Source organism: Bos javanicus, chromosome 19, assembly GCF_032452875.1.
Source record: "Bos javanicus breed banteng chromosome 19, ARS-OSU_banteng_1.0, whole genome shotgun sequence".
NCBI lineage: Eukaryota > Metazoa > Chordata > Mammalia > Artiodactyla > Bovidae > Bos > Bos javanicus.
In genome coordinates, this window is record NC_083886.1 from 16,396,204 (window position 1) to 16,420,521 (window position 24,318).

The window sequence follows — 24,318 nt, forward strand, 5'->3', positions numbered from 1 at the left end:
TTAGTTTCAGGGTTTGCTTCAAACCAGCTCTGTCTGTACCTGCAATGTCCACGGTGAGCGTCATTAGCCTCATGCGACTTGAAGCTGATGAAGATGTAAATTCAGCTCCTCGGTTGTGTTACCGGCACGTTTCACATGCTCAGCAGCTGAAGGTGGTTGATTCCCGTCAGCCAGTGGTTTCCAGGACGCTTCTTCCAGTGCCATAGAAAGTTCTACTGAACTGGACTCGTCTATGCTCAATTGTTTTCTCTTTATTCAAATAAATCCACCTCAAGTGGCACAGGAGCCATTCTCTGTAAGCAGGCTGTGGAGATCTGTCCTCAGGTGGGTTTCTAAAGAGCTTTTTGGTCTTGTTTGCAGGTGGGGTAGGGGCAGCTCCTCCTGAGCCCGTGGCCCCGGAGCCCACACCACCTCCCTGTCCGTCCTTCCTGGTCCCCTCCCTTCAAAACAGGACCCACACACTGTTTAATAGGAGAACACGGAGAAGTGAGACATAAAAATCCATTTTGTTTTCTTTCAGATACAATTTCATTCCTGGCAAAAATGGCCAGGCGGAATACAAGTTTTGCCCACTATAAGCATTTCTGAGGATACTCTTTTAAATACAACTTTAAAAGGAGCCTGGAAGTAGAAGGGGAACTTCAACAGCCAGCCTCCCCTCCATTCCTTAATCACTAGAATTACAGGAGGTGTTTGGGGAAGGACACAGATAACTCTGAGAGGGTTCCATTTTTTTTTTTAAAAAGCTTTTCATAGGGGAAAAAAAAGGTCAAAACCAGCACCCTATCTGAAAGACCTATGTAAACTGGCACCTGACTTCAGTGGTGGCACACAGCAACTCACTCCAGTCTGGAAGACAGTAGGCGGGGCTGGTGGGCTCTGGAAGATGCATAGCTTGGAGAAGATAGCGGCCCCCACCCTGGGTTCAACCGGCTACCCGGCCGGGAGTACACACGAGGGAGGGGCAGGCGGCAGTCCTAGCAAGGAGCCACCAGCCTCCGTTTCCGGATACACGCCCAAATCCACTCGGGGGAGACCTGCTGGGCCTCGGGGTTCCTGTCCCCGCCACCCAGCACGTGTGTGGCTGAGCCCACGTCAAATTCCTGTACCAGGTCCCCATCGAATGCCACAAAGTAGCGTCTGAGGCGGCTGAAGTCTGGCGTGGAGGGCGGCAGGTAGAGCCGCACTCCAGTGAAGATGTCCAGCAGCACCTGCAAACGCACAGCAGTCAGGGCTGGGCTGGGCTGGGGCGGTTGGCTCAGGAAGGAGCTGAGAGACAGAGACTAGCGGTCAGGACACCGGGAAAGTGTTTACAGGAGAAAAGGTAACGCCTAAAACCCCCATCCTGGGATTTCCCTGGGTGCTCCAGTGGCGAAGACTGAGCTCCCAGTGAAAGAGGCCCAAGTTTGATCCCTGGTCAGGGAACTAGGTCCCACATGCTACAAGTAAGGACCCCGTGTGCCACAACTAAGATTTGGTACAGCCAAGTAAAGATAAAAAACCCAAAACCCCCATCCTCCGGCCACTCCAGGTTACGCAAGACCGACATGCCTTTCCATCCTTGCTGAGAGGAAGAGAAGGGCGAGGGAACGGGTCCCCCACGAGGGACCTGGAAAAGGGGAAGCGCACGTCTCAGGAACCACCCAAGGACTGGTGGGCAGGGCCTGTGGGCCCGGAGTAATGCTGCCTGACCCACGAGCAGTCCTGTGCGCGCCGAGGGTCCGGGAGCCCTGCTCGTGACTGATGGGCTCCAGGGCTTCAGGCAGGGGAAAGACTGCAAAGTCCTCTGGGTGCCATGGTGACGGTTCAGGGCCTGGGTGTCGTGACCTCCACACTGACTGCCTCGGGGCGGGGGGCGGGGGTGGCACAGCCTCCCTGTGGTGACCAGATGCCAACACCTCTATCTGCCTCTGAGCCAGCAGTGCCTCCAGGGTGGAACCGAGTTACTGGCCTTGGTAAGTGCTCAATAGTGGTTGTCAAACCAAACTGACAACGGAGTAGGAAAGGAGAGGAGGAGGCCGGTCAACTGAACCAGCGCCCTCTCCCGCTCCTCACTGGCTGGCCCTGTTCACAAACTCACACGGCTGCACTCCCACACCCAGGCTGGGTTTTCTCCCCTTTAATGGCAACCGGGATTTGGGACCGGCAGCTGGGCAGGTCCCTGCAGCCTGTTGGCTGCTCTATCTCCTGCCTGTGGGCACAGCTCTCCTTCCTCTCCGCTTGCTGGCTGGCCGCCTCTGCAAGGCAACGAGAGGGCACAGGGTGGAGCCAGCGGACTGCGGCCCTGCCCGAGGCCAGGGTGCTGCTGGAGGGCGGGGGCGGGCAGTCAGCCTGGCCACACATTGCCCATTGCGCAGTGTCCAAATGCAAAGGGCTGGGAACACGGGGCGCTCGCCCTCACCTTGGCTTGGCACGGGGTCACATCAGGAGCCTTCCGTTTCACTCCCGCTCTCACAGGGGAGGGCTCTGCAGCTGGCAGGTTGCCTACAGGCGAGAGCTCAGGGTGAGAACCACGAGAGGGCAGAAGCAGTGATAATGGTCCCTGAAGTCAGGGGAGCTAAGAGAAGGGCAGGCCCCTCTGATATCAGCACGGGTGAGACAGGAAGGGCTGTCCGCTGAGCCCTGAGCTCAGAGGCGGCTCATCCCCAGCTCCCATGGGGTCTCGGGGGCCCTGTCACGTGTGCAGAGCAGGAGGGTAACCTGCAGATCAGCGGCTAGCCGTCGGATGCACACACAGCAGGAACACAGCCAATGCCAGCTGCAGTGGACAGGGGGTCCCAGGACCTCAGGGCTGGGCGGGGAGATGGGGTCCCTGTCCACTCCTCAGTGCCCCAGCCCCTCCCTCCTTACCACCTCTGCTGGTGCAGCCGCCCGGCTTGCCCCCAGCCTTCTTGGCGCTGGTGGGAGGCTGCTTGGGGGAGGCTCTTGGGGCCTTGTGAGGCACAGCCGGCCCTGAGGTGCCCTCGTTCTCCCCACTGCTGCCCCCTGTGGCGGAGCTCCCCTCGTCCCCGGCCGTTATGGCGAAGGCCGCGCGCTCCTTGGACAGTTGGTACAGCTCCTGAGAGGGGGAGAATGTCGCGTTACCCCTCCTTTCCCAGCCTCGGGGCTCAGGCGGTCTGTGTGGTGTCTTAGGTGCCCGGGCTGAGGAAAACGAGGGGAGGAGGACCGCAGCAGGCCAAGGGAGCCGGCCTCCTCGGTGCTTTTCTAGCTCTGGCCCAGTTTCTGGAGTAATCTGCACAGATCACTGTTCTGTTCCCCAGTTCTTCTCAGCAACGTGGAGACTGAAGCCTGGGGGGCAAGTCCTGCCCAGGAGGCTGAGAGACAGGGTCCAGGGCTGCCCAGGGGGCCTGGTGCAGGCAGAGCTCTCTCCAGGGGCCGCGCTGCTCCCCTTTTAGTAACTGCCCTCCTGGCCCCTCTCAGCATGCTGGAGAAAGGAGAAGGGGAGGACGCAGGGGGTCAGGTGCGCTGGGTGCCAGAGCCGGGAGAGGGGGGAGCAGGACACACGCAGCCCAGTCGCCGGCACCTTGAGTTGGGGGAGGGTCGTGGCGGACTTCCAGTCCTTATCATCGCGGATTCGGGTGCACCGAGGGAATCGGATGGAGATCCCATCAGCTGTGTGAGCCTCAGATTTCGAGAATTCAGCCCCTGTGATCTCCCACACGGCAGCTTTCTGTCAGGAGAAGTCAGGTCATTCACTGGTTAAGTAGAAAACACCTTCCCATCAGGTAAAAGCAATGCTGATGCTGCTGTTTAGCTGCTAAGTTGCGTCTGACTCTTTGTGACCCCATAGACTGCAGCCCGCCAGGCTCCCCTGTCCATGGGATTCTCCTGACAATACTGGAGTAGGTTGCCATTTCCTCCTCCAGGGGATCTTCCTGATCCAGGGACTGAACCTGTGTCTCCTGCTTGACAGGCAGATTCTTTACCACTGAGCCTCACCTGGAAGCCCAGCTAAAAGCAACAGAGCACAGTTACAACTGAAACAGCAGTGGGTAACAGCAGGGAGACAAGTTCTAGCCCCACTGCCGATGCTGTGTGGCCTAGGGAGCCCTGTTTCTTCCCTGGGCCTCAGCTCTCTGTCAGTGCAGGAAGGACTGGGCCAGGCCGCGTGTGACTCGAGGAAGGAGAGGCCCTTCCTGTCTAGTGAGGATGCCCCTCAGTGTTGACTGGTCTTTTCTGTGCCTGTCCCCTGGCTCCCCATCCTGGGGTGGACTGTCAGCGATGCTGAGATGACGTCTCTGTGGCAGTAGAGTATGTACAAGCTCATTTTGGGGGCTGGAGGACCCCCGGCCACGGGATAATACCTTTGGGTCTGGAACGATGAAGTCAGGGTAGTAGATCTTATTGATTTTCAGCCAGTTGGGTATCTTGCTGGGATCCTAGAGGAGAAAAGATGCTGTCCTGGGCTGTTGCCAAAACAGGACTTAAACGCGCTCTTGGTTGCAGGCTTGTGAGAAGAGGTGACTTATCACAAAAGGCTGCCCCTCACCCCTGGCATCCTCCCTGCCCAGAGAGGCTGTGGCCTGGACGGCACACAGGCCAGTTTCCACAGGGTAGGTCCTCAGAGGATTTGAGGGCCTAGCACTGCTCCTATGCAAGCAGCAGCCCTTTTCTGTGGAGACAGACAAACGAGACCTACAGCTTCCCCGCCATGCCCCACAACACTGCCCGTCTCAGAAATGATGGCTGGTCCAGAGGCCAGGGCCCCAGGGCCCCCTCACCTTGCTGATCTTCACCATGTCCAGTTCCGTCTGCAGGCGGGCGAGCGTCGCGTCGTCGTGGCCTCCTGCACACTTGGTGACGGTGCACCACTTCTGGCTGCTCGGGTCATAGCAGCCCATGAGGAAGATGGACATCATGCCACCTGCGGGGAGGAGGGACTGGGCTGAGGGTGGGGGGGCACCTGCCGGCCCTGTGAGAGGCAGCCTGCGGAGGAAGGGGCTGGGGCCTCGGCGTCGGAGCCTTGGAGATCACCTGGATCCACACTAGCCGTGTGAGGTTAACCCTTTTGAGTCCCAACTTCAGTGAATTCGGGACAGTCACACTGAATGCTGGGCTAAAAGGAGCTGAATGGCGTCTGGCACCCAGGAAAAGATGCCACGACTTCTAGTTCCTCAGACCCCAGCTTCCCCTCGTTAAGAAATGGAGATTTTCCCTGAGGAGAAAGCCACCAGGCCTTGGAGAAACAGTGGCTGGTGTCTTTTTGGGCCGGTGAGCTCAGCGCACTCTCGCCTGACCTCTCCCTGCCTGGGTCCGCAGCGCTCCCTGTTCCTGCCTGAGGCAGCATGGGCAAGGTCAGGGCCCCTAAGCCAGAGCTCCAGACGTCATAACTGGCCGTGCTAGCACGTCCAGCCAGGAAAAAGGCCGGCCTATGCCTTGAGTGGTGCCTTTCAAAGAAGCACCATCCCAGGGGCCAGAGGCCACCCTGACCTTTGCTCCCTTGCCCGTAGAAGGCCCCAAGCACCACCAGGTCAGCTGTGTCGGCCATGGCACCCTCGTTCAAATAGTCTTTCTTCACTTTCAGCCAATGACGCTTTCCAGGCTCATATGTACCCTGAGGGGAAGCAAGCAAGAGAGAGACCACAAATGAGAATGGAGGCTCTGCAAGGGCGGGCTTTTTTACCTGCTCTCAAGACACCCTGGATCCGTCGCAGTGCCCTCCCACTCCATCAAGGCACTCAGGACACAAAAACAAACCCAGCCTTTACATCCAGAATCCTGCGAAGGCACCCCCGCCAGCACCTCAAACTGCCACAGCCACGTCCTGGCCAGGGCGGAAGAAAGCAAAGGATGTGACCAACTTACCTTCACGTCCTTCAGCACCAGCCCTTCCAGCCCCTCTTGGATCACCCTGTTGATCATGTCCACCAAGTCGGAAGCTTTCTGGGGGAGAGCAGGAGAGACACTGAGACTGATGTGAGAACAGAGAAGGGCTATGGAAGCGAGGCAGAGGTGGTTCCTTCTCACACACTAGCCAAGTGCCTGCTGCAAACACCCTGACTTGAATACAAGGAACAAAAGGGCCAGCAGAGCAGGGACCAACCAGAGCTGCTTCAGCGGCGACTCTGGGCGCCCACCTGGGAAGGACCTCTCACGCCCTGCCCTGCCAGGTGGGGACCAGCACACGAACACCGGCAGAGCCTGTCTTACTGTGCTTTGCTTTACCACATTTTGCAGATACTGTATTTTCCTTTTTTTTTTTTTTTTAACAAAATGTCAGATAACGGTAAGCATTTTTTAGTAGTATTTTTAGTTAAGGTATGTACGTTGTTTTTTTAGACATAATGCTATTGCACACCTAATAGACTGGAGTGTTAATGTAACTTTTCTATGCATTGGGAATTCATAAGTTATGTGACTTATTTTCTTGTGATACTGCTTTACTGTGGTGGTCTAGAACCAAACCCACAGTATCTCCAAGGTCTGCTCGTATCCACATCAGCCTCCCTCTTAAGAAAATAACTAACACTCATCCTCCCAACCACGTCTGACCCATGCGGTGTTCTGCTTTGTTTTCAAATCACGAGGACACTGCCGAGGGTGGGATCCTCACTCACTGTGACTTGTTTCATTTCTGAGAACATGATCCGGTTGGGAATCTCCACCATGTTGTCATGAAGAAGCTTCCGCCGCTCACACAGAGGCCTGAGGGGGACAGGAGAGCTGAGGTCAGGCCAGGATGTTCCCCACAGCTCTGAGGAGAGGGGACAAGGATGGACTGGCTTCCTGAGAGGCCTGGGTCTGCCATGGCTCCGGGCCCTCGTGCCTATCAGTTCTGCCCGCCCAGGATGACCAGGGCTCCACTGGGACCAAAGACTGATGGTATGAGCTGCGGCACAGAGTTACTTCATTGTTATAGGTCCTGTCTCTACCTCCTCAGCCCAGACAGACTGTGTAAACCCTGGTCCCGTTTGAAAAATAACCCTGACTCTCCTTCGCTGCACCCTGTCTCACTCCAGGCCCCAGGTGGGCTGTGCTTGGGTCAGCAGGCGGACAGGCCCCAGGACCTCAAGCCCAAACCCCAGCTCCTACCCTGGCAGTTCTGTCTCCCCCTGCACACTCAGGGCTGGAGGCTGGGGTGGGGGTGGGGGCAGGGATGCCTCTCTAAGGGAGGAGGGGGCCAAATGGTTTCTGGGACTCAAGAGGTCAAGACTGTGAGTTATCCTGAAGGTGGTCCCAACCACACAGCCTGACAATCCCAAGCTTCTGGTTGTCAGCCTCTCCCAAGACTAAAGCCTCTGAACTGAAATTCATCTGCCTTATGCACCCAGAGGCGCTTCTGAAGAGGTAAGGAAACCCTTCAGTGCTCGTAGTCGGTGTCTCGTCAAGAGTCCATTCTGCCTCGGGTGGCGGGGTTTCCTCTGACTTAAGCTTTCAGAGTCAAGATCTCGTCAGCATACTGGCTCTTCCTAACACTGAATGGGGAGCCGGCTGTGCAGTGATTGTGCTCCCTCTCGCTCCTTCCCACTGCAGCTCCTGGGCCCAGAGGCACTTGCACCAGCTCCTTGCCCTCTCTCCTTTCCAATCTCGGGCCCCCGCCTCCCTACCCAGGAATCAAAAATAGACTCCTCACCTATCCATCAAGCTGACATCATTGAAGTAGATACAATCAAAAACAAACAGGCAGACATTGGCATCCTGGAAGGCAGCTTTCTGTAAGGGAAAATGAGGTAGCAGGTACATGAGGGACACACGGGAGAAGCAGTCCACTTTCACAGACCCTCTGAAGTGTGTGGTACATAACGCGTGTTTGTGCTGTGAAGCCCCTGGGCCACAAGGGCACTTGGCAGACACATCCTAAGTGGAGACTGACCCAGTTATAAGCCAGGTGCCACTATAAGCTCTTCTTATGCAAAACACAAAAACAAAACATACCCAAACTTAGGGCTAAAGTCAGTACCAATCCAAAGATGAAGCTTGACCCTAAGTCAGCGACACAGCCCTCTGTGTCTGGACTGAAGGCACACTCACGCACACACTCACTCTTGCTCACTGGGCCTGAACCAGTACCTTGTGCACTCCCAGGGTCCCAAAGGGCAGTGGTTTGCCTGTCCTGTTGTCGATCAGGAGCACCTCAGAGTCCAAGATCATGCTGTGGCCCCCAGGGAAAGCCCGGGGGATGAAGTCCTTAAAGTGGGCTACCTGGAGGCAGAAGGGTCACTCAGAGGGAGCCAGGACACAGAGAGCTGAAGCTGGGCCCCGAGGGAACACGGAACACAACAAGCGCCAGCCTGGCTGATGTGCAAACAGACTTAGGTCTTGGCAGCTGGCCAGACAGGAACAATCAGCTGTTTCAGGACCTCGGCCCAGACCCTGGAAGAGGTCAGCTCACCTCGGGGTCAGTTTCTATTGGCTGCAGAGAATTTGCAGGAAAAAGGAAAAGATTGAAGGTGAAAATGAGGGGAAGAAGGGAGGCAGACAAACACGGAACAGAGGGAGGGAAGGTGGGCAGGCAGGATTTGTGCAGGAGAACAGACCAGTGGGAAAAGGAGGGAAAGAGAGAAATGGACTCCCTTAGGAGCAGTGAGAAAAATGAGGAGGGTCTTCACTAATGCTCGCAAAGAGGTCCTGCTCAGCTCTCAGAAACACTCAAAACTGACGGCCTTGCCTGATTGCCCAGGCAGGCGAGGCTGGGCAAGGGTGTGAGCGTCCCCTCCCCCGGGACTCTGAGCAGACAGAAGGGGGAGCAGGGATAGGAGGGCTACCCATGCCCCAGCTACCCGAGCCAGCTGTCCCCACTGCTTTTCCCTGGACAACCCCCAAGGGCTCCCAGAGGCCCCGGGAGCTGAGAAGGGCTGAGGGGCAAGGTTCTGAATGCCCCTGATTAAGGGCAGAAGCCGGGGTCTCAGAAGCCCCCATGGGACTGTGTTTACGTCTGAATGTAAGCCCCTGGAGGCACAGAGCTTCCGTCCTTTTTTGAAATTTTTCATTAAATGCTGGATGCCCACTACCTTCGACAGCGCCTGGTATAAACCCTTGATAAACATCTGTTGAACAGGGGACTTCCCTGGTGGTCCAGTGGACAAGACTGTGCTCCCACTGCAGGGCGCACAGGCTTGCTCCCTGGTGGGGGAACTAACATACTGCATGCTGTGTGGCGCAGACACAACATTAAAAAAAAAAAAAAGTTGAATACATTAATGACTGACTGCCTAACAGTTCTTTGTACCCGAGCCACGACATAGCTCAGGGGGAGCACACAGGACCTAGAAAGGCAGACGACAGGCACCAGCTAAACTCGGTGTCCTGGTGTCACTGCCCCTAGGCTCCACAATGGCTGACCCCCAGCTACGCTCTCGGGCTGTTCCTCCTGAGCAGCCCCACATTATTGGAAGATTCCAAAAATGAATAAATCAATACATTCTTCTATTCAACAAATACAAAACAGATTCTATTTTGCACCAGAGCTGAAATGGCAACGGAACACAGGCTTTGAGATCCTTAGAGACAGGTAGAAGAGTCCTGGCAGAAAGGAAGGGCTCTGTACCTTGTGTGGCAGGACGGGCTTGAGACTGCGGCTGAAGTAGCTGAAGTGGTCCCCCTTCTTATGCACCTGGACTCGCTCCCCGTCATACTTGATCTCAGAGAACATGCCGTTTGGACACTTCTTCATGGCATACTCGATGGACTTGCAGGCCTCAGCCTTGGGGGCAGGGGAGGGGGAGACAAGCCTGGAGACTTAAGGTGCTCTTCCCAGAGAGGTGGCTCGGCAGGGACAGCGTGAAGCCCGGGGCCCCTCAGCCAGAGTGCACCCTCAGGGCAGGAGGGAGTGAAAAGGCTGGGCAGCGTCCTATTCTGATATATTGTTTTCACTTTATGAATGAGAAAACGGAAATTCACAGAGGTTATGTGCCCACTTTCTTTGACACAGCTAGTGAAGGGCAGGAATGAGATGTGAATCTAGACCCAACTCCAAAGCCTGGGTGGTAACCAGGAAGCCGTGTAACCGATTGTTGCTGTTTAGTCACTAAGTTGTATCTGACTCTTTGACCCCATGGACTGTAGCCCGCCAGGCTCCTCTGCCCATGGTGTTTCCCAGGCAAGAATACTGGAGTAGGTTGCCAATTCCTTCTCCAGGGGATCTTCCCGACCCAGGGATCAAACCTGCGTCTCCTGCATTGGAAGGTGGATTCTTTACCACTGAGCCACCAGGGAAGCCCAGTATAAGTTATGCCATGCATCAAATGAGACTGTGGAACAGATTCCAAAAAAATTCTTATAAAAATCAGAAAGTCTACTAATGGAGGTGACTGGTCCTGTCCTTCAAGTGGAGATCTTACTATTTTGGTGCTGGCTATCCCAACACAGAACCCTAGACTAGGACTTCAGGAAAACACCACAAGGCTGTTTCATAGAAAGCAGTGTACCCCACTGAAACAATACAAAGGCTCTCAGAGCAGGCACAGCGGCAGGCGGGGACTGTCCTATTGCACAGGAAAACCCACGCCAGAAAGGAAATCCCATTTATCATGAAACAAGCAGAGGCCCAAGGAGAGCTGGTCTTCATTCCTTAAGCTTCTTCTCATTCCAGAAAAAAAAGGAGAGCCAAAGTACCCCCTCACATGAAGGCTGGCTCTGTCACCAACTCTCAGAGCTACTTTGGGGCATGTCACAGAGACTCAGGAGTTACTGCACACATCCCCCTGACTTCAGGAAAGATGACAGATGAACTGCTCAGGGTAGACACTTCAGACACCATTCACGTAAGAAAAAAGGATCAAGAGAGACTAAGGACCTCACCTAAGATTCCACAGCTGGCTGAGGGCAGAGATGGCTGAGTTCTCAGGTTTTTCCACTGCTCACACTATCTCCCCCTCTGCCAGACTCCCCCAGGAGAAACACCCCCTGCAACTCTACTTTTCCTTCCCCCAAATCTTCCAGCCATCTTTCTTGCGGGGCCTTCACTATCATACCCTCTCAGATCTCACAGGGAAGGGTAGTAACCTCACACAGGAGCAGAAAGCAGGGCAAGAGCAACGTCCTTACCAGCATGGGCTGCACTGGGGTCATCAGAGAGGCCTGGACACTCAGAGCTCGTCTCTGGCCTGGCTCCTTCTCCACCTCCTGCTCGTTGCGGAGGACCCGCTCCACCACATCCTGCAGGTTGCGTGAGGCTTTGAAGGCTTCATAGGCATTGGGGTCTAGCGCATCTAGCCTGCCGAGGCCGACAGGGGCAAGGAAACAAACACCACTGTTCTTGACCTTACTGCTCTAGATAGCAGCAATATGCTGCAACATATCATGTCCAGCAACAACAGGACATAACCGCTTCCCCATATATTGGGACCCATGAATCCCAATATATGGGGAAGCAGTTATGTCCTATTGTCTAAAGACTGTCACAGGAGAAAAAGATCTTGGAAAACTCAGCTCTTTTGAGATACCATGCTACCTGGATGCTGCCCTACCAAAGAGGTGACTGGCGTGGGCAAGCAACTCATACTTATTGGACATATTCCCTGTGTTTGATTCTAACAACTCTGTGAAAAGGGTACTATTATCTCCCTTTAACATGAGAAAATGGAGGCTGAGCTAGGTCAACTGACGGGTCCCACAGGAAGGACGGCGGCAGAATCAGGACTCAAACCCAAATCGGGGCTTCCAAGTCTCCGACACCAGCTGACAACACAGGGAGTGGGCAGCTTCCACCATCGAGGACTTGGTACTTACACGTGTTTTGCCCCTGAGTTCATCTTCAGGTCATGCTTGATCAGCCTGATGATGCACTTAAGGTCATTGGCTGTACACCTAGAGGGATGAGGCACATGCAACTGACAAAGTTCTGGACTCCCACACCTTCCCTCCTAGTGATTCTGTCTCCCCAGGCCCATCCCCAGTGGGCAGTGCCCCACCTGGAGGCGATATCCTGCAGGGCCTGTTGCTGCTCATCCTCCTTGGTGAGCTTGGAGAGCCGCAGGAGGAATTCGTCCACCTCCTGGATGGTAAGGAGGCTCTTGGCAGCTGGAGGGAAAGACTTGCTCTGCTCAAAGAAGACTCTGATTGTCTCTGACACGTCACCCTGTCTCCAAAAACCAAAATACCATGCAGCAACCCCAAAGTGGCCATATATAACCCCCAAGCCCTCATGACTACAGGTGAATTAGAGATTTCAATCACCGCTCCTGTCCGAAACTCACAAATATCGACTTCACTGTTTAGAGAATGTATCCCACCCACAGCTCCTGGAAAGGGCACCTCCATCCACCACAGGATCTGGCCGCCTGCCTCAGCTGAGAAGTGACCTAAGAACTAATGCAGGGTCAAGCCAATGTGAGTCCTGTTAGAATCTGAACTACGAGACAGACACAGTCATCAGATTACGGGGGTGTTTGGACAGCAACTTTCTAGATGTCAAGGCTGGAGTCATGAACAAACCAAAACTGAATGGCAAGCCCAAGTTACAAGGGGAAAAAAAGCAAGGAGAAAACAGGGCCCAGAGGGAATTCCCTGCTAGTGGCTAAGACGCTGAGCTTCCAACACAGGGGTCACAGGTTCGATCCCTTTTAGGGAACCAAGACCCTATTAATACATGCCACATGGTAAGGCCAAATAAAGGTCTAGAACAAGAGCCCCTGGAGAGAGAGTGGGAAGTCGAAGGTCCACCCTCGAAGTCTAGGTTTTTCTCTCAGGCTCAGCAGTAATCTAAGTCCAGTCTTCAGAACCTGGTGAAACTAACAGCTGTAGCCTCCCATTCAACTCCTCTCATAATGAAAGCTTGCTCAAGTGGGTTTCAGTTTTCTGAAACAGTATGTGCTCTCCCAGGAAAAAAAAGAGTGCAGGTGACTGGCTCCGCAGAACCCCACTTGGAATCCACCTACCCTCCCCTTTCTCTGACCTGCTCTAGGTCTCGTGTCATGTCATCTGAGTTGCAGTTAAAAATGCGGCTGAAAAGCTTCACAATCTGCTTATCATTCAAGTTGTAAACACTCTTAATAACACCCGGCAGCAGCAGCTTCACTGTTAGGTACACGTCACCGTGGAAACCATCTGGAGGAGACAGAAGAAACCTTTCTTGAGACATGGAGCTTAAACAAATAAATACATAAACTCAAAGAACCAAAAGAGATGTCTGCATTGCTGGCCTCGATGCACAGGCCCTCAGGGGAGGGTGTGCGTTTCACCACGGCAGCAGAGGCCATGGCATTCGGCAGCTGGGGGTCTGTGTGTCTGCCTCCCCGTAGCCCCTGGATGAACTCCTGCAGGGCAGAGCCATGACTTTCACTGTTGTGTTCCCAGTGATGGGCACATCACAGATGTTCAACGATCATTTTTTAGACGAATGAAAAAGAACACAGTTGGGAGATTATATTTCAAGCTGTGCAAGTGTCTCACAAAACCCAAATCAAACAGGAGAGTGAATTTTCCTTTTGGTCGAATGGGATAGGTTCTTCTGGCCTCCTAGGGGGCAGAGTAAGGAAGGAAGAAAGATGCCCGTGTGTTTGGAACAGACCTGGCTACACAGTGAATTTCAAGACAGCAATATAGCAGAGCATTAAACCAAGCACGAGGCCTGTGCAACTGTCAGTTCACGTGCCCATAAAGCTGGCCATGACTCTGAGCTCTCGAGAGAAGCCCATCCAGGATGCTAGAGGCCCACCTCCTGCTGAGCCTTTCTGAAGGAAGTCCTGGATAATCTGGGTTTTCGTGTTGTAGCTAGGATTTTCAGCCACCATGGCACACAACTTCCGAAACTCACGCAGCAGACAATCCTTGTGTTTCGGGTCACATTTGCTTGAGGACAGACTTGTCTTAGGGGTCTTAGGGGTAGGGCTGGAGTGGGCTTCCCCAGAGTTGTTGGGTTTGGCTGTTGGAGAGACAAAAAGGGAGAGATGATTCGTTTTGCCTTGCTGAAAAGGAAGCAAGAGAAACTAATAGGCACTCTGCTGTTCTCTATGTGTAGCTTCACTTAATCTCCCCAAAGAGCCCTTTGGGAGTAGATATCATTGGACTATTTTGTGGGTGAAAAAACAGAGGTCAAGTGATTTCCTCAAATCTCACAGCTATTAAGAGTAAAGAAACAACCACCTCACACTGAAGCAAAGGACCAGCTGATGTGTATTTCTTACATGAGTGCTTACTGAAGAACAAGGGCCATTTTCAAGCCAAGAGTGGTCAGGATGATTTCCGAACAACTGTAAAGCTGAACCCAGAAAAGTTGGAATCAGGAAGGAAAAAGAAATCAGGGACGCCTTAGTTACTCTGAAACTACTGCTACTGCAGATTGTTGGAACTGGAAGAAACCTTAAAGATGATCTAGTTCAACCTCTTCTTATTGGTGAGGAGACCAAGGCCTGAGGAGAGAAGCATTCCCAGTCGCTCGCCACTAGCCCCCTGCCCCTCCCCATCACCCCCATCACCACTTTTTCTTCTTTCTTCTTATAAAAACAAAAGGAGGCTTCCCCTGTGGCTCAGTGGTAAGGAATCTGCCTGCAATGCAGGAGACTTGCAGGAGACATGGGTTCAATCCCTGGGTCAGAAGGGACTCCCTGGAGAAGGAAATGGCAACCCGCTCAGCATTCTTATCTGGAAATCCCTGTGGACAGAGGAACCCAGCAGGCTACAGTCCATGGGGTCACAAAGAGTTAAGACACGATGGAGCGACTAACAACAACAACAATAACGGAAAGTTCTAGATTTGGAACTTCCCTGGTGGTCCTGTGGCCAAGACTCCGTGTTCCCAGTGCAGGGGCCCAGGTTTGATCCCTGGCCATGGAACCAGATCCCACAGGCTGCAACTAAGACCAACACAGACAAATACATAAATAAAAGCTTGAAAAAAGGTAGGCAACAAGGGGGACTTTTCTCCAGACACCCAAACAAGTGAGCCTGTTACCTCCTTGTGACCATTTACAAAGTAAATTTCACCCTGAAAGCTTGCAGCAGACAGCCATTACCACGCTGTCTGCTGATACAAGTGTCTTCTTGCCTGGGGTTTGTAAATTAGAAATCTATCCTCATCTCTGACCTGGCATTTAAAGGACTTTAAGGGACAAAATCTCCAAAGTGTCACTGTTCGGCAGCTTGGAAGAAATAGAACACCCGCCCTCCCTGAAATTCCCTCCTGAGAACCAGGCTATTCCAGAAATACACCTGAACTCTTCCATATTTCTATCTTTGGCTGACCACTAGGCAAAAACCAAGGAAACGTCAGAGTTTAAAAATGATAAAAAATCGTAGAGTCAGGCACTGTTTTTGCAACTTTCTCTTCTTTATTCTTGTGAGACACCGTGGGGTCCACAAGGCAGGTGCTGCCATTCCCACTTCACAGATGACGCCACAGAGGCTCAGACCAGGACCCAGGTCTTCTGACCTCAAGTCCGGGCTTTTTTTACTCATACAGAGCAATCTCCTCAAACAACTTCTGAGCTCCTGAGTTTTGACTTTATTTTCTTTAGCTGAGGCAGTCAAAAGAATGTGTCCAAATAAAACAGGTAACAAGGTGGAGGGTAAAAAAGCACAGGTATTGAAGTTAAACAGACTTCAGTGTAACTATTAGAAACTCCATAATGATGCTGAGCACTGGTCTCCTCATTCATAAAATGGGCCTAATAAAAGTACTCCCCAACGTTAAATGAAGAACAAATGGAACCACACAGGCAAAAGCCCCAGCCCAACACCGTCTGCTACACAAGGACATGCAGGACATCTCGCTCCTCTACTTTCATCTCCGATTTGGGCGAGTGGAGGGATGCAATTCCTCACGATTCTTCCATTATCAAAAAGCAAAGATGGGACTTCTCTGGTGGTCCAGTGGCTAAGACTCCATGCTCCCAATGCAGGGGGCTGAGGTTTGATCCCTGGTCAGGGAACTGGATCCCACAGGCTACAACTAAGAGTTCAAATGCCAAAACTAAAGATGCTGCATTCCACAGCAAAGAGGAACGATCCCGTGTGCCACACTAAGACATGGCGCAGCCAAATAAGTAAAAGAATGTTAAAAAAAAAAAACAAAAAAAAACCCCAAACAAGGAAGTAAACAGCAGGTTGTAATAATGTCTGATCCATGTAAGCTACTTCAAGGGGAAAAAAGTCTTGAAAGAACAAACATCTTTTTGCTGCAACAGAGATTAAAATATACAAAGAAATGCTATACATTGTGGGTTGCTGAGAATTAGCTGACCATTACCTCTCTGCTCAGATGAAAGCAAATTACAGTTGACTCTTGAAAAACATGGGTTTGAACTGCATGGGTCCACTTACACACACAGTTTTTCAATAGCAAATAAGTACTATACAATCCGCAATTGACTGAATCCAGGGATGCAGAACTGAGGGTATGGTGGAACCATGCAGAAAGTGGAACCTCGGATAAAGAATTTCAACTGCGCAGGGGATTTGGAGCCCCTAACGCCTGTGGTGTTTAATAGTCAACTGTATTAAGCAGGCTAGATGGCACAGAATGGTCACTCTTAACCAGAGTACCAAATTTTGGTCTCCCGGGATACCTAATTAAAAGGACTGCAACAGCTCACGTAGCCCTAACCTATCTTACCTGAAAAGCCAGAAAACTTCCGGGGATTGGAATTGGTGACAAATGAGGCACCTTTCACTGGAGATGCTACCTGGCCAGTGGCTGTCAACTTAGCCTGGACAACAGCTTTCTTCTTTGGTGTGCTTGTTGCCTTGGAAGACAGATCTGTAGGACCCCAAAAAGAAGGGAAAATATCTTTCAGTGAAAAATCCCTGAGAAAGCTTTCAAAGACTCTATCAATTGCTCTTACAGCCTGGCTAGGTAAGTTACTACCATGGTATTAATTGAAAGGTGACTGCTGGCTGGCTGGTCGTCTTGACTGGAAGTAATAGGTATTAGGGTATTGGGGAGAAGGTGTTCTAGGGACAAAAGACCCAGTTATTCTTTACTTTTATTAGTAACTTAAATATTCATCAATACTCTCCACCCCTATCTCACATATAACCTTCAGATTATTCAGAGGAAGTCAGAAATCATGTGTCAACAGATAAAATGTGAGGACCTCAGCTTATGGAATTAGCCCCAATTTAAAGATAAACAAGAAAGTAAAATGAAGTTGGATAAACAGATCATGTTGATCTGGTACGTGCAGGAAAACTTGCAGCTGCTGAGTATTTGAGCTGTGTGACAGTTTAACTCTCCCTCGTATTTTTCTTCCTCTGAATGAGCTGGGTCCGGAAGTAATAAAGGGTGAAGCCAATGGCTAAGGCTGGGCAGGGCGGGAGGGAGGCTGGAAAAAAAAATGTATTAGTTTTCTCCCTGAAGTCATTTTCCTCTCAAAGAAAAAGGACAGAGGTCCATTCTAGTCCCCCTATACTGACTAGAACTAAACTGAAGACATATTACAAAGACACTGAAGGTCAGAAAGGACTAATTGGATTTATCAGTGTCAGATTTCTAAAATATGCATACATTGGAATACACGTGTATGTGCACATATATGTTTTTGTGTATATACAAACACGTATTTTCCAGTTCTGTCTGCTGAAAGGGCCCAGAAGCAAGGATACCTCATGCACTCAGGGCACAGAGCATCAACATTTTTGTCTCTAATGCCATTTCCCCCACTAACAGGAACAAGGACTCTTCAGAGAAACGGCTGATTTCACGGCTGAGATAGGTAATCCTAAGAGCGAGCATACTGTTAGGCCAGAAAGCAAGGGAGTACTTTAAAACAATTTTTAAAAAGTGATCTGGACATCAAGGACAAAAACTAGCTCAAAGGGGTTCCCAACTGACCAAATATGGGGCAATTTAGCACCAAATTAATGAAGTACAGGACAATGATAAGCCACCAGGAAAAAGTAGCAATCTGAGTCCATACAGAAAATAAGTTGAGAGAGAAAAGGGAGTAGTGTAGGTACTCTTTTCTTCAAAAATGTCAATGTCATGAAAGAAAACAAAGACCTCGGATATGTTCCAGATTAAAGGAGGCCAGACTCGACAACTCAGTGCAATACCTGATCTTGTATCAGGATTCCATACTGAAAGGAGAGAAAAGTTATAAATTATCTGATCAACTGACAAAACTAGAATACAGACGATAGATTAAAGCATTATATCAAAGATAAATTTACTGGTTGATAGCTGTATTACAGTCACGATATCCTATTCTTAAGATATACACATTGAAGTATTTAAAGGCAAAGGACCATGATGCATGCCCAAATGGTTCTGGGGGAAAAAAAGTCACCTGTGTGGAAGGAGAGAGTAACAAAGAGAGCGAAAGAGTGAGCACAAACATGAACACAAATGATAAAGCAGAGAGCAAAATGTTAACAGGTAAATCTGAGGGAATTCCCTGGAGGTGCAGGGGTTAGGACTCTGCACTCTCACTGCTGAGGACCTGGGTTTAATCCCTGGTCAGAGAACTAAAATCCCACAAGCCTCACAGCACAGCCAGAAAAAAAAAAAAAAAGGTGAACATGAGCATTCTTTGTACTATGTACTATTTTTATTCTTGCAAAATTCCTGAGTTTGAAGTTATTTCTGAACAATAAACTTAAAGATAGGATGAAAGAAATTGGGCTCTACTCTCATCTCGTGGCCTCTCAGAGCCAGTAAGATGAGAAAGCAGTATTCTCCAGCCCACCTGCAATGTGCTGACTTATCTGCTCTTTCTCGTTCTCTTCCAGCTCTTCCCAGCCTTCCAGCTCGGTGAGGTCCTCAATTTTTTTTGTGGTGGCCCGGGCCCGCTCCAGTTTCTCAAACATGCATTTAATGTGGTACCACTCTTTCATATCGCCCCCTGACTCTGAAAAGGGATTGGGCACCACTTTGCCGATTCGGCATACGCCCTTGACAATCTTTTCCTTGCATTTTTTGCAGCCAGCCGTGCCACGCTTGGCGTAGTCCACACAGAAGCGTTGCTCTGCCATCTCACAGGGGCCACTGCAGAGTCCCACATGCGACCCTGGCAAGTAAACAAGGCAGGTGGCACGTGGTCTCAGGTTGCTTTCCTGGAAGGATGGAACAGGCTTTCTTCTCTGGAGGAGGTGGTGTCCACAAAAAACTGTCTCTGACCACCGGCCAAAGTGTCTTATGTCAGGCCGGTGATGTTCTCGGAATAGGCACAGTTCTTTTTTCCTGAGTACACGGAGAGTTGGTGGGAAGAGGATCTTAAAAGCCAAAGTCATACAGCTGCACAGAAGGGGGAGAGGCAGAAAAGTGAGTTACAGAGGAGCTTCTAATTTCCTCAAAGGCTGACATCATAACACAATGATCCATGCTGATCAACCAAACATTTCCTAAAGTATGAAGGATTTTTTTTTTGGCTGCTGTCTGATCCCTGAACAGAAATCGTACTGGCGCCTCCTGCAGTGGAAGCTCGGAGTCTTAACCACAGGACCACCAGGGAAGACCAGGTATGAAAGATTTATTGCCTACAGGATGAACAATTCCAGTACAGGAAAATTCAGTCTGCAACAGGATGTTCAATTACCTAATTGAACATTTAGATATTATTTAATGTATATCTGCTGCTGCTGTGCTAAGTCGCTTCAGTCGTGCACGACTCTGTGCGACCCCATAGATGGCAGCCCACCTAGTAAATCACAATCGAGAAAATTCAAGTAACATAAAACCCTTTCTCAGGCCACCAGTAAACCCTAAGCCTTAAAATGGATGGTGACCCTTTAGCCTTCAGTTCAGTTCAGTCGCTCAGTCGTGTCCCTTTAGCATAATAAGATTCTAAAGTTTCTTTTTAATCATCAAGAAAAATTACATTGGGAGTTCCCTGGTAGCCTAGTGGTTAGGACTCAGTCCTTTTACTGCCATGGCCAGGGTTCAAACCCTGGAGGAGGAACTGAGATCTCGAAAGCCAAGTGGTGCAGCTTAAAAAAAAAAAAAAAAAGACATTATTTTCAAGAAGTCTTTAATGTGAAATATAAAATATCTGTTATCCTCAGAAAATAATTAAGCCACTATATAGATTTGGGATTTAATCAGAAGCCCTATCTTGAGAGGCAATTAAATGGAGCCTAAAACCTAACCCCATGGTTTCAAATCCTAGCTCACTGGCCAGAAGACCTTGGTAATTTCCTTAATCTCTCAGTTCCTCAATTTCCTCAACTGTAAAATGTGGACAATAATAGTACCTAACTCAGAGAGTTGTCATTCTAAGAATAAAACCCTTATATAGTCAATGAAGCGATTATCCTTTAAGCAAAGGTTCCCTGTGTGCAATTAGCCGAGTTATAACTCTGCAACTTCAATCTGGAAATGCTTAAGTAACTGGACAGCAAGAATCAAAGGAGCTCAATCAATTCACATGGAAACAAGGACCATATCCACATAGTATCCCCCCACTTTCTTTTATCCTTATTTTCTAAAGTATCCTCCCAGTTTCAACTTTCAACAGACTGGGAGTTACTTTCAGCCTGCACCCGGCTTTGTCGTCAAATTGCTTGCGGGTGATAACGAAAAGCAGGCTTTACTCGCTGAAGTGAGACGTGATGCAGAGAACAGCAGGTAAATGGGAATCAGAGACGCGAGCACAAGTGTGACCGTGCAGTTCTGGGACTATGTTATCTTTTGAGAATTTCCCTTAACTTCCCCGAGTCCGCTTCCTTATTCCTAAGACAAGGAAAACATCTACCTCAAGGGAAGGGGGAAAATGACACTGGGTCCGTGGATGGGCGAATTGGAGTGGGGGGTAGGGCTCTGAACTCCCTTGCAAATGTATACAAAAGGTGCGCATTCAGCCTTGTACGTTTCGGGGGAGAAACAGTCAACATTTTCAAGAAACTTCACAAAGGGCTCTGTAACCCCTAGATGCTGAACCACAGAGTATGTGAAAGCAGAGCAGGCCCGTAAGAGGCGCTCAAGAAAAAAACAAAAAACATTAGGGTCCACCACCTTCCTGCAGAGCGATTTATGAAAAGCCGCCTCCAGGACTCCAGGAGCCGGGGGGAGGGCACCTAGCCGCGCCCTCCCCTCCGCAGGGTCTGGGAGGCGCTGGGCCACCAGGAGGCACAGAGCCGTTTGGGGAACCCTGCCTGGCTCACAGGCCCCCCGCGGCCGCCACTCAGCATTTCCTCAAAGGCAGCCGAGAAGCGAAACCGTTGAGGCTCGAACGCAGCCGGGCCGGGAAGTGAGAGCCCCGCGGCCGCTGCTCCCGGAGGGGCCTCCCCTTTCGGAAGGGGGCACCGGCTCCCCGCCGGGGCCGCGGGGAGGGCGGGAGGCGGCGAGGCCCTCGACGCGAGCCGGAGGGGCGTCCAGAGCACAGCCCCGGGCTGGGCTCAAGGGGACGCGGCGGGAAGAGAAAGACTCCCGAGCTCCGCCCGCAGTGCACCGACTCGGGCGGCGGCTGGGCGGACCCGGCCAGAGGAGCCCCGCTGGGGCGCCCTGCCTCCCCGGCGTGGGGCCGCGGGGGTCCCGGGAGCCAACCCCCGCGGGCTCCCGGGGGGCCGCCACGTCACGGAGGGTGTGCCCCGGGGCTCTGCGAGCCGGCGGGCGGGGGAGGAGACCAGGGGGCTGGCTCCCGGGCCGCGCCGAGCCCCGCACTCCGGCCGCCCCCCTTTCCCGCAGGCCGGCTCCGCCGCGCCGCCTCCTCACCTGCCTTCCCGGCTCCGGCGCCACCTCAGGCCTCGGACCAGGCGCCCACATGCCGCGCGCAGCCAAGACGGTTGTCGTGCCTGTCTCTTTAAATCCGGGTCCTCGAGCTGGCTGCAGCACGCAGGCGCAGAGGCTCAGGCCCCGCCCTCCCGCAGCCGCGCCACGCGTCCCCGCCCCTTTCCTGCCACGTGGGAGGTGGCGCGGGTGCTCAGAGTGAGGCCCAGGGCTTAGGTGTTGGTCTTTGCGGTTGGTTCGCGAAGTGCCACTGCGGCGGGAGAAAGCGGAGGTCCCAGGATGTGGCGGCGCCCTGAGGCGCATCCTGTTCTCAACTTCTGGGAATTTACCCCACCCCCTTCCAATTTACCCCATTGGCTCTTAATGTTAGAGATTATCTAGTCCTTAAAGGTACTGGTTGAGAGACTATATTGTAATGAGCTTGGGGAAAGCAAAGATATATTGTTTTTCTGCATTCTCTCAGTCTTGTGTACCCCTCAGTCTTGTGGCTAGCACATGGTAAGTATTTGGCAAGTATTGAATTAAAAAGGGGCACTGGATAGATACAGATACAGTATTAAGGAGTCATGGGTACAGTAAACCCTTGATGGTGTGTTGTTTAAGTGTATTTATTTTAAACCTCAGGTTAGCTTTTTTTTTTTAAGGTCAACTTTTTGAGAGATTGTAACGGCTGTTTTTACAAAAGGTTAGCAAACTCAGAGGAGGTGAGAGAACTTGTTCACGGTTTAGGAAAGATAGAGCAACTGGGCATTGTTAGGTAAGCAAAGGTCAGACCCTGGGAAAAATTCTGTGGTCTGTAAAAAAGATCCTGTCCTTAAGACTCCCGGCTTCCACTGCAGAGGGCGCAGGTTGGGTCCCTGGTGGGGAAGTATGATCCCGCATGCCCTGGAGTGCTTTCAAAAAATTTTATGGGCAGATCATGCCCTTTGTTATGTAGAGGATGGAGAGCCATTAAGGGCCTTAGGAAGCAGTGAGGGAATTAGTCAACCAGTGCTGGCTTGGGCAGATCATGAAAATGGAATGACACAGAGATCAGCATGGCACCATGCAAGGGTGCATCACTGACTCAGTGGACGTGAGCTTGATCAAATTCTGGGAGGTGGTGAAGGACAGGGAAGCCTGGTATGTTACAGTTCATGGGGTTGCAAAGAGTCGAAAGACTTAGTGACTGAACAATACAAGGATCCCATAAAAATTCGTGAAGAGGTTCACGTTTTTAAGGAAAGTTTTCTGTTTTTGTTTTTTATTGTATCTCTGTCAAACCATGGAGAAGGAAATGGCAACCCACTCCAGTATTCTTGATTAATTCCCATGGACAGAGGAGCCTGGTGGGCTACAGTCCATGGGGTCCCTAAAGAGTTGGACATTACTTAGTAGCTAAACAACAACATATCAAACCACTATGCTGTATACTTTAGACTTACACAGTGACATGTGTCAGTTACTTCACAGTAAAACTGGGGAGGAAAAAAGGTGCTTGTAATGACCCATGTGAGAGATGAAAGTAAGTGCCCTGGACAAGCTCAGTTAGTTGGGATGGATGCATTGTTTGATAAGCATTTAAATTTTAAATTACCTTCCAGGTAAAGTGCTCATTTGTCTAAAGATGACTTGAATGAACAGATAGATAATGGTGCCATTAACTGAGATAGAATATGAGAGAGCAGGAGGTATTTTGAGTAAGAGGATGAATTTTGTTTTGGTTATATTGTTTGGTTGGTTGAGGCCAGCCATGATGTCACTGTTTGAAGTGGGCAAAGTCTCTTGTGTATGGCAGCATGAACAGGTCTGGGGCTGGAAGGTCACTGGAGGTTCAAGGCCAACTCTGGAGGTTGAGCAGTCCTGAACTCTGTCACTGCATTTACTACAGTGTTTTGAAAGTCTGCTAGACTGCGTCTGACTTTTTCCCTGTCCCTGTGCTGTTAGATGCTGTCATCACTATTGAGCTCTTGAAATGTGGCCAGTCCTTTTTGAGATGTGCTGGGCGAGGGGAGAGATAAATTAGGAGTTTGGGATTAACGTATCCACAGTGTATATAAGATAGATAAACAAGAAGGATCTGCTGTATAGCACAGGAAGCTATACCCAATGTCTTGTAATGGAAAAGAATCTGAGAAAATAAGTATCTGTAACTGAGTCACTTTGCTATACACCTGAAACTAACAAAACACATAAATCAATTGCACTTCAATTAAAATAAAATGCATGGGGAGTTCCCTGCAGTCCAGTGGCTTAGGACTCGGCACTTTTATTGCTGTGCCTTGGTTCAATTCCTGGTCAGGGAACTAAAATCCTGCAAGCAGCATGGCAAAAAAAAAAAAAAAAAATCCAAATCAAGATGTGCTGTTAAGTGTAAAACACAGTAATTTTTGAAGACGTATTATCAAAAAAAGACTGTAAGATACATTGTTAATTGTGTGTTCATATTTTCGATATGTTAGGTTCAATAAGTATATTATTCACATTAATTTTAACGGTTTAGTTTTTTGAAAATGCAGTGAGGAGAGAATATAAAACTGCAAGAGAGGGGGACTTCTGTGTCGGTCCAGTGGTTAAGACTACACACTTCCAATGCAGGGGGCACAGGTTGGATCCCTAGCTGGGGAACTAAGATGTCATGAGGTGGCCAAAAACAAATTACAAGTGGCCCCAGCACCACTTCTGTGGTGCTGTCCAACAGAACACGACCCAGACTACACAAACTTGTGACATCAGTACCTTATGCATCTTTTTATCCTCAGTGACTAGAACAGTAGCTGGTGCATGGTAGGTACTGT

The 24,318-nt window shown here is 50.8% G+C and overlaps 1 protein-coding gene across 3 annotated transcripts; it reads right to left on the bottom strand.

The window, feature by feature from the left end:
* Positions 1-487: 487 nt before the first annotated feature.
* Positions 488-21,611, bottom strand: LIG3 (DNA ligase 3). Of its 3 annotated transcripts, none has more exons than XM_061390376.1 (20): positions 21,527-21,611; positions 18,564-19,111; positions 16,493-16,636; positions 13,598-13,804; positions 12,836-12,987; positions 11,853-12,019; positions 11,671-11,748; positions 10,987-11,155; positions 9,488-9,643; positions 8,011-8,142; positions 7,574-7,653; positions 6,558-6,645; positions 5,806-5,883; positions 5,431-5,554; positions 4,722-4,864; positions 4,305-4,379; positions 3,524-3,670; positions 2,851-3,058; positions 2,402-2,484; positions 488-1,211 (listed from the first exon to the last, which is right to left on the bottom strand). In XM_061390376.1, exons 2-20 carry the CDS (start codon positions 19,105-19,107, stop codon positions 978-980), a joined length of 3,009 nt encoding a protein of 1,002 aa, XP_061246360.1. In that variant the 5' UTR covers positions 19,108-19,111; positions 21,527-21,611; the 3' UTR covers positions 488-977. The 3 variants fall into 3 exon arrangements, with proteins under 3 accessions (XP_061246360.1, XP_061246359.1, XP_061246358.1); XM_061390375.1 differs by having other exon boundaries at positions 488-2,237; XM_061390374.1 differs by lacking the exon at positions 21,527-21,611 and adding an exon at positions 20,828-20,920.
* Positions 21,612-24,318: the final 2,707 nt, after the last annotated feature.

What these genes read in the sequence shown, in the direction of transcription:
- LIG3 (XM_061390376.1), bottom strand. Translation starts at nt 19,107, where the DNA reads ATGACTTTGGCTTTTAAGATCCTCTTCCCACCAACTCTCCGTGTACTC. An exon ending in GATGTCAGCTTGATGGATAG is followed by an intron (nt 6,646 to 7,573) that starts GTGAGGAGTCTA and finishes TGTCCCCCTCAG; the next exon opens with GCCTCTGTGTGAGCGGCGGA. An exon ending in TCATCGTTCCAGACCCAAAG is followed by an intron (nt 3,671 to 4,304) that starts GTATTATCCCGT and finishes TTCTCCTGACAG; the next exon opens with AAAGCTGCCGTGTGGGAGAT.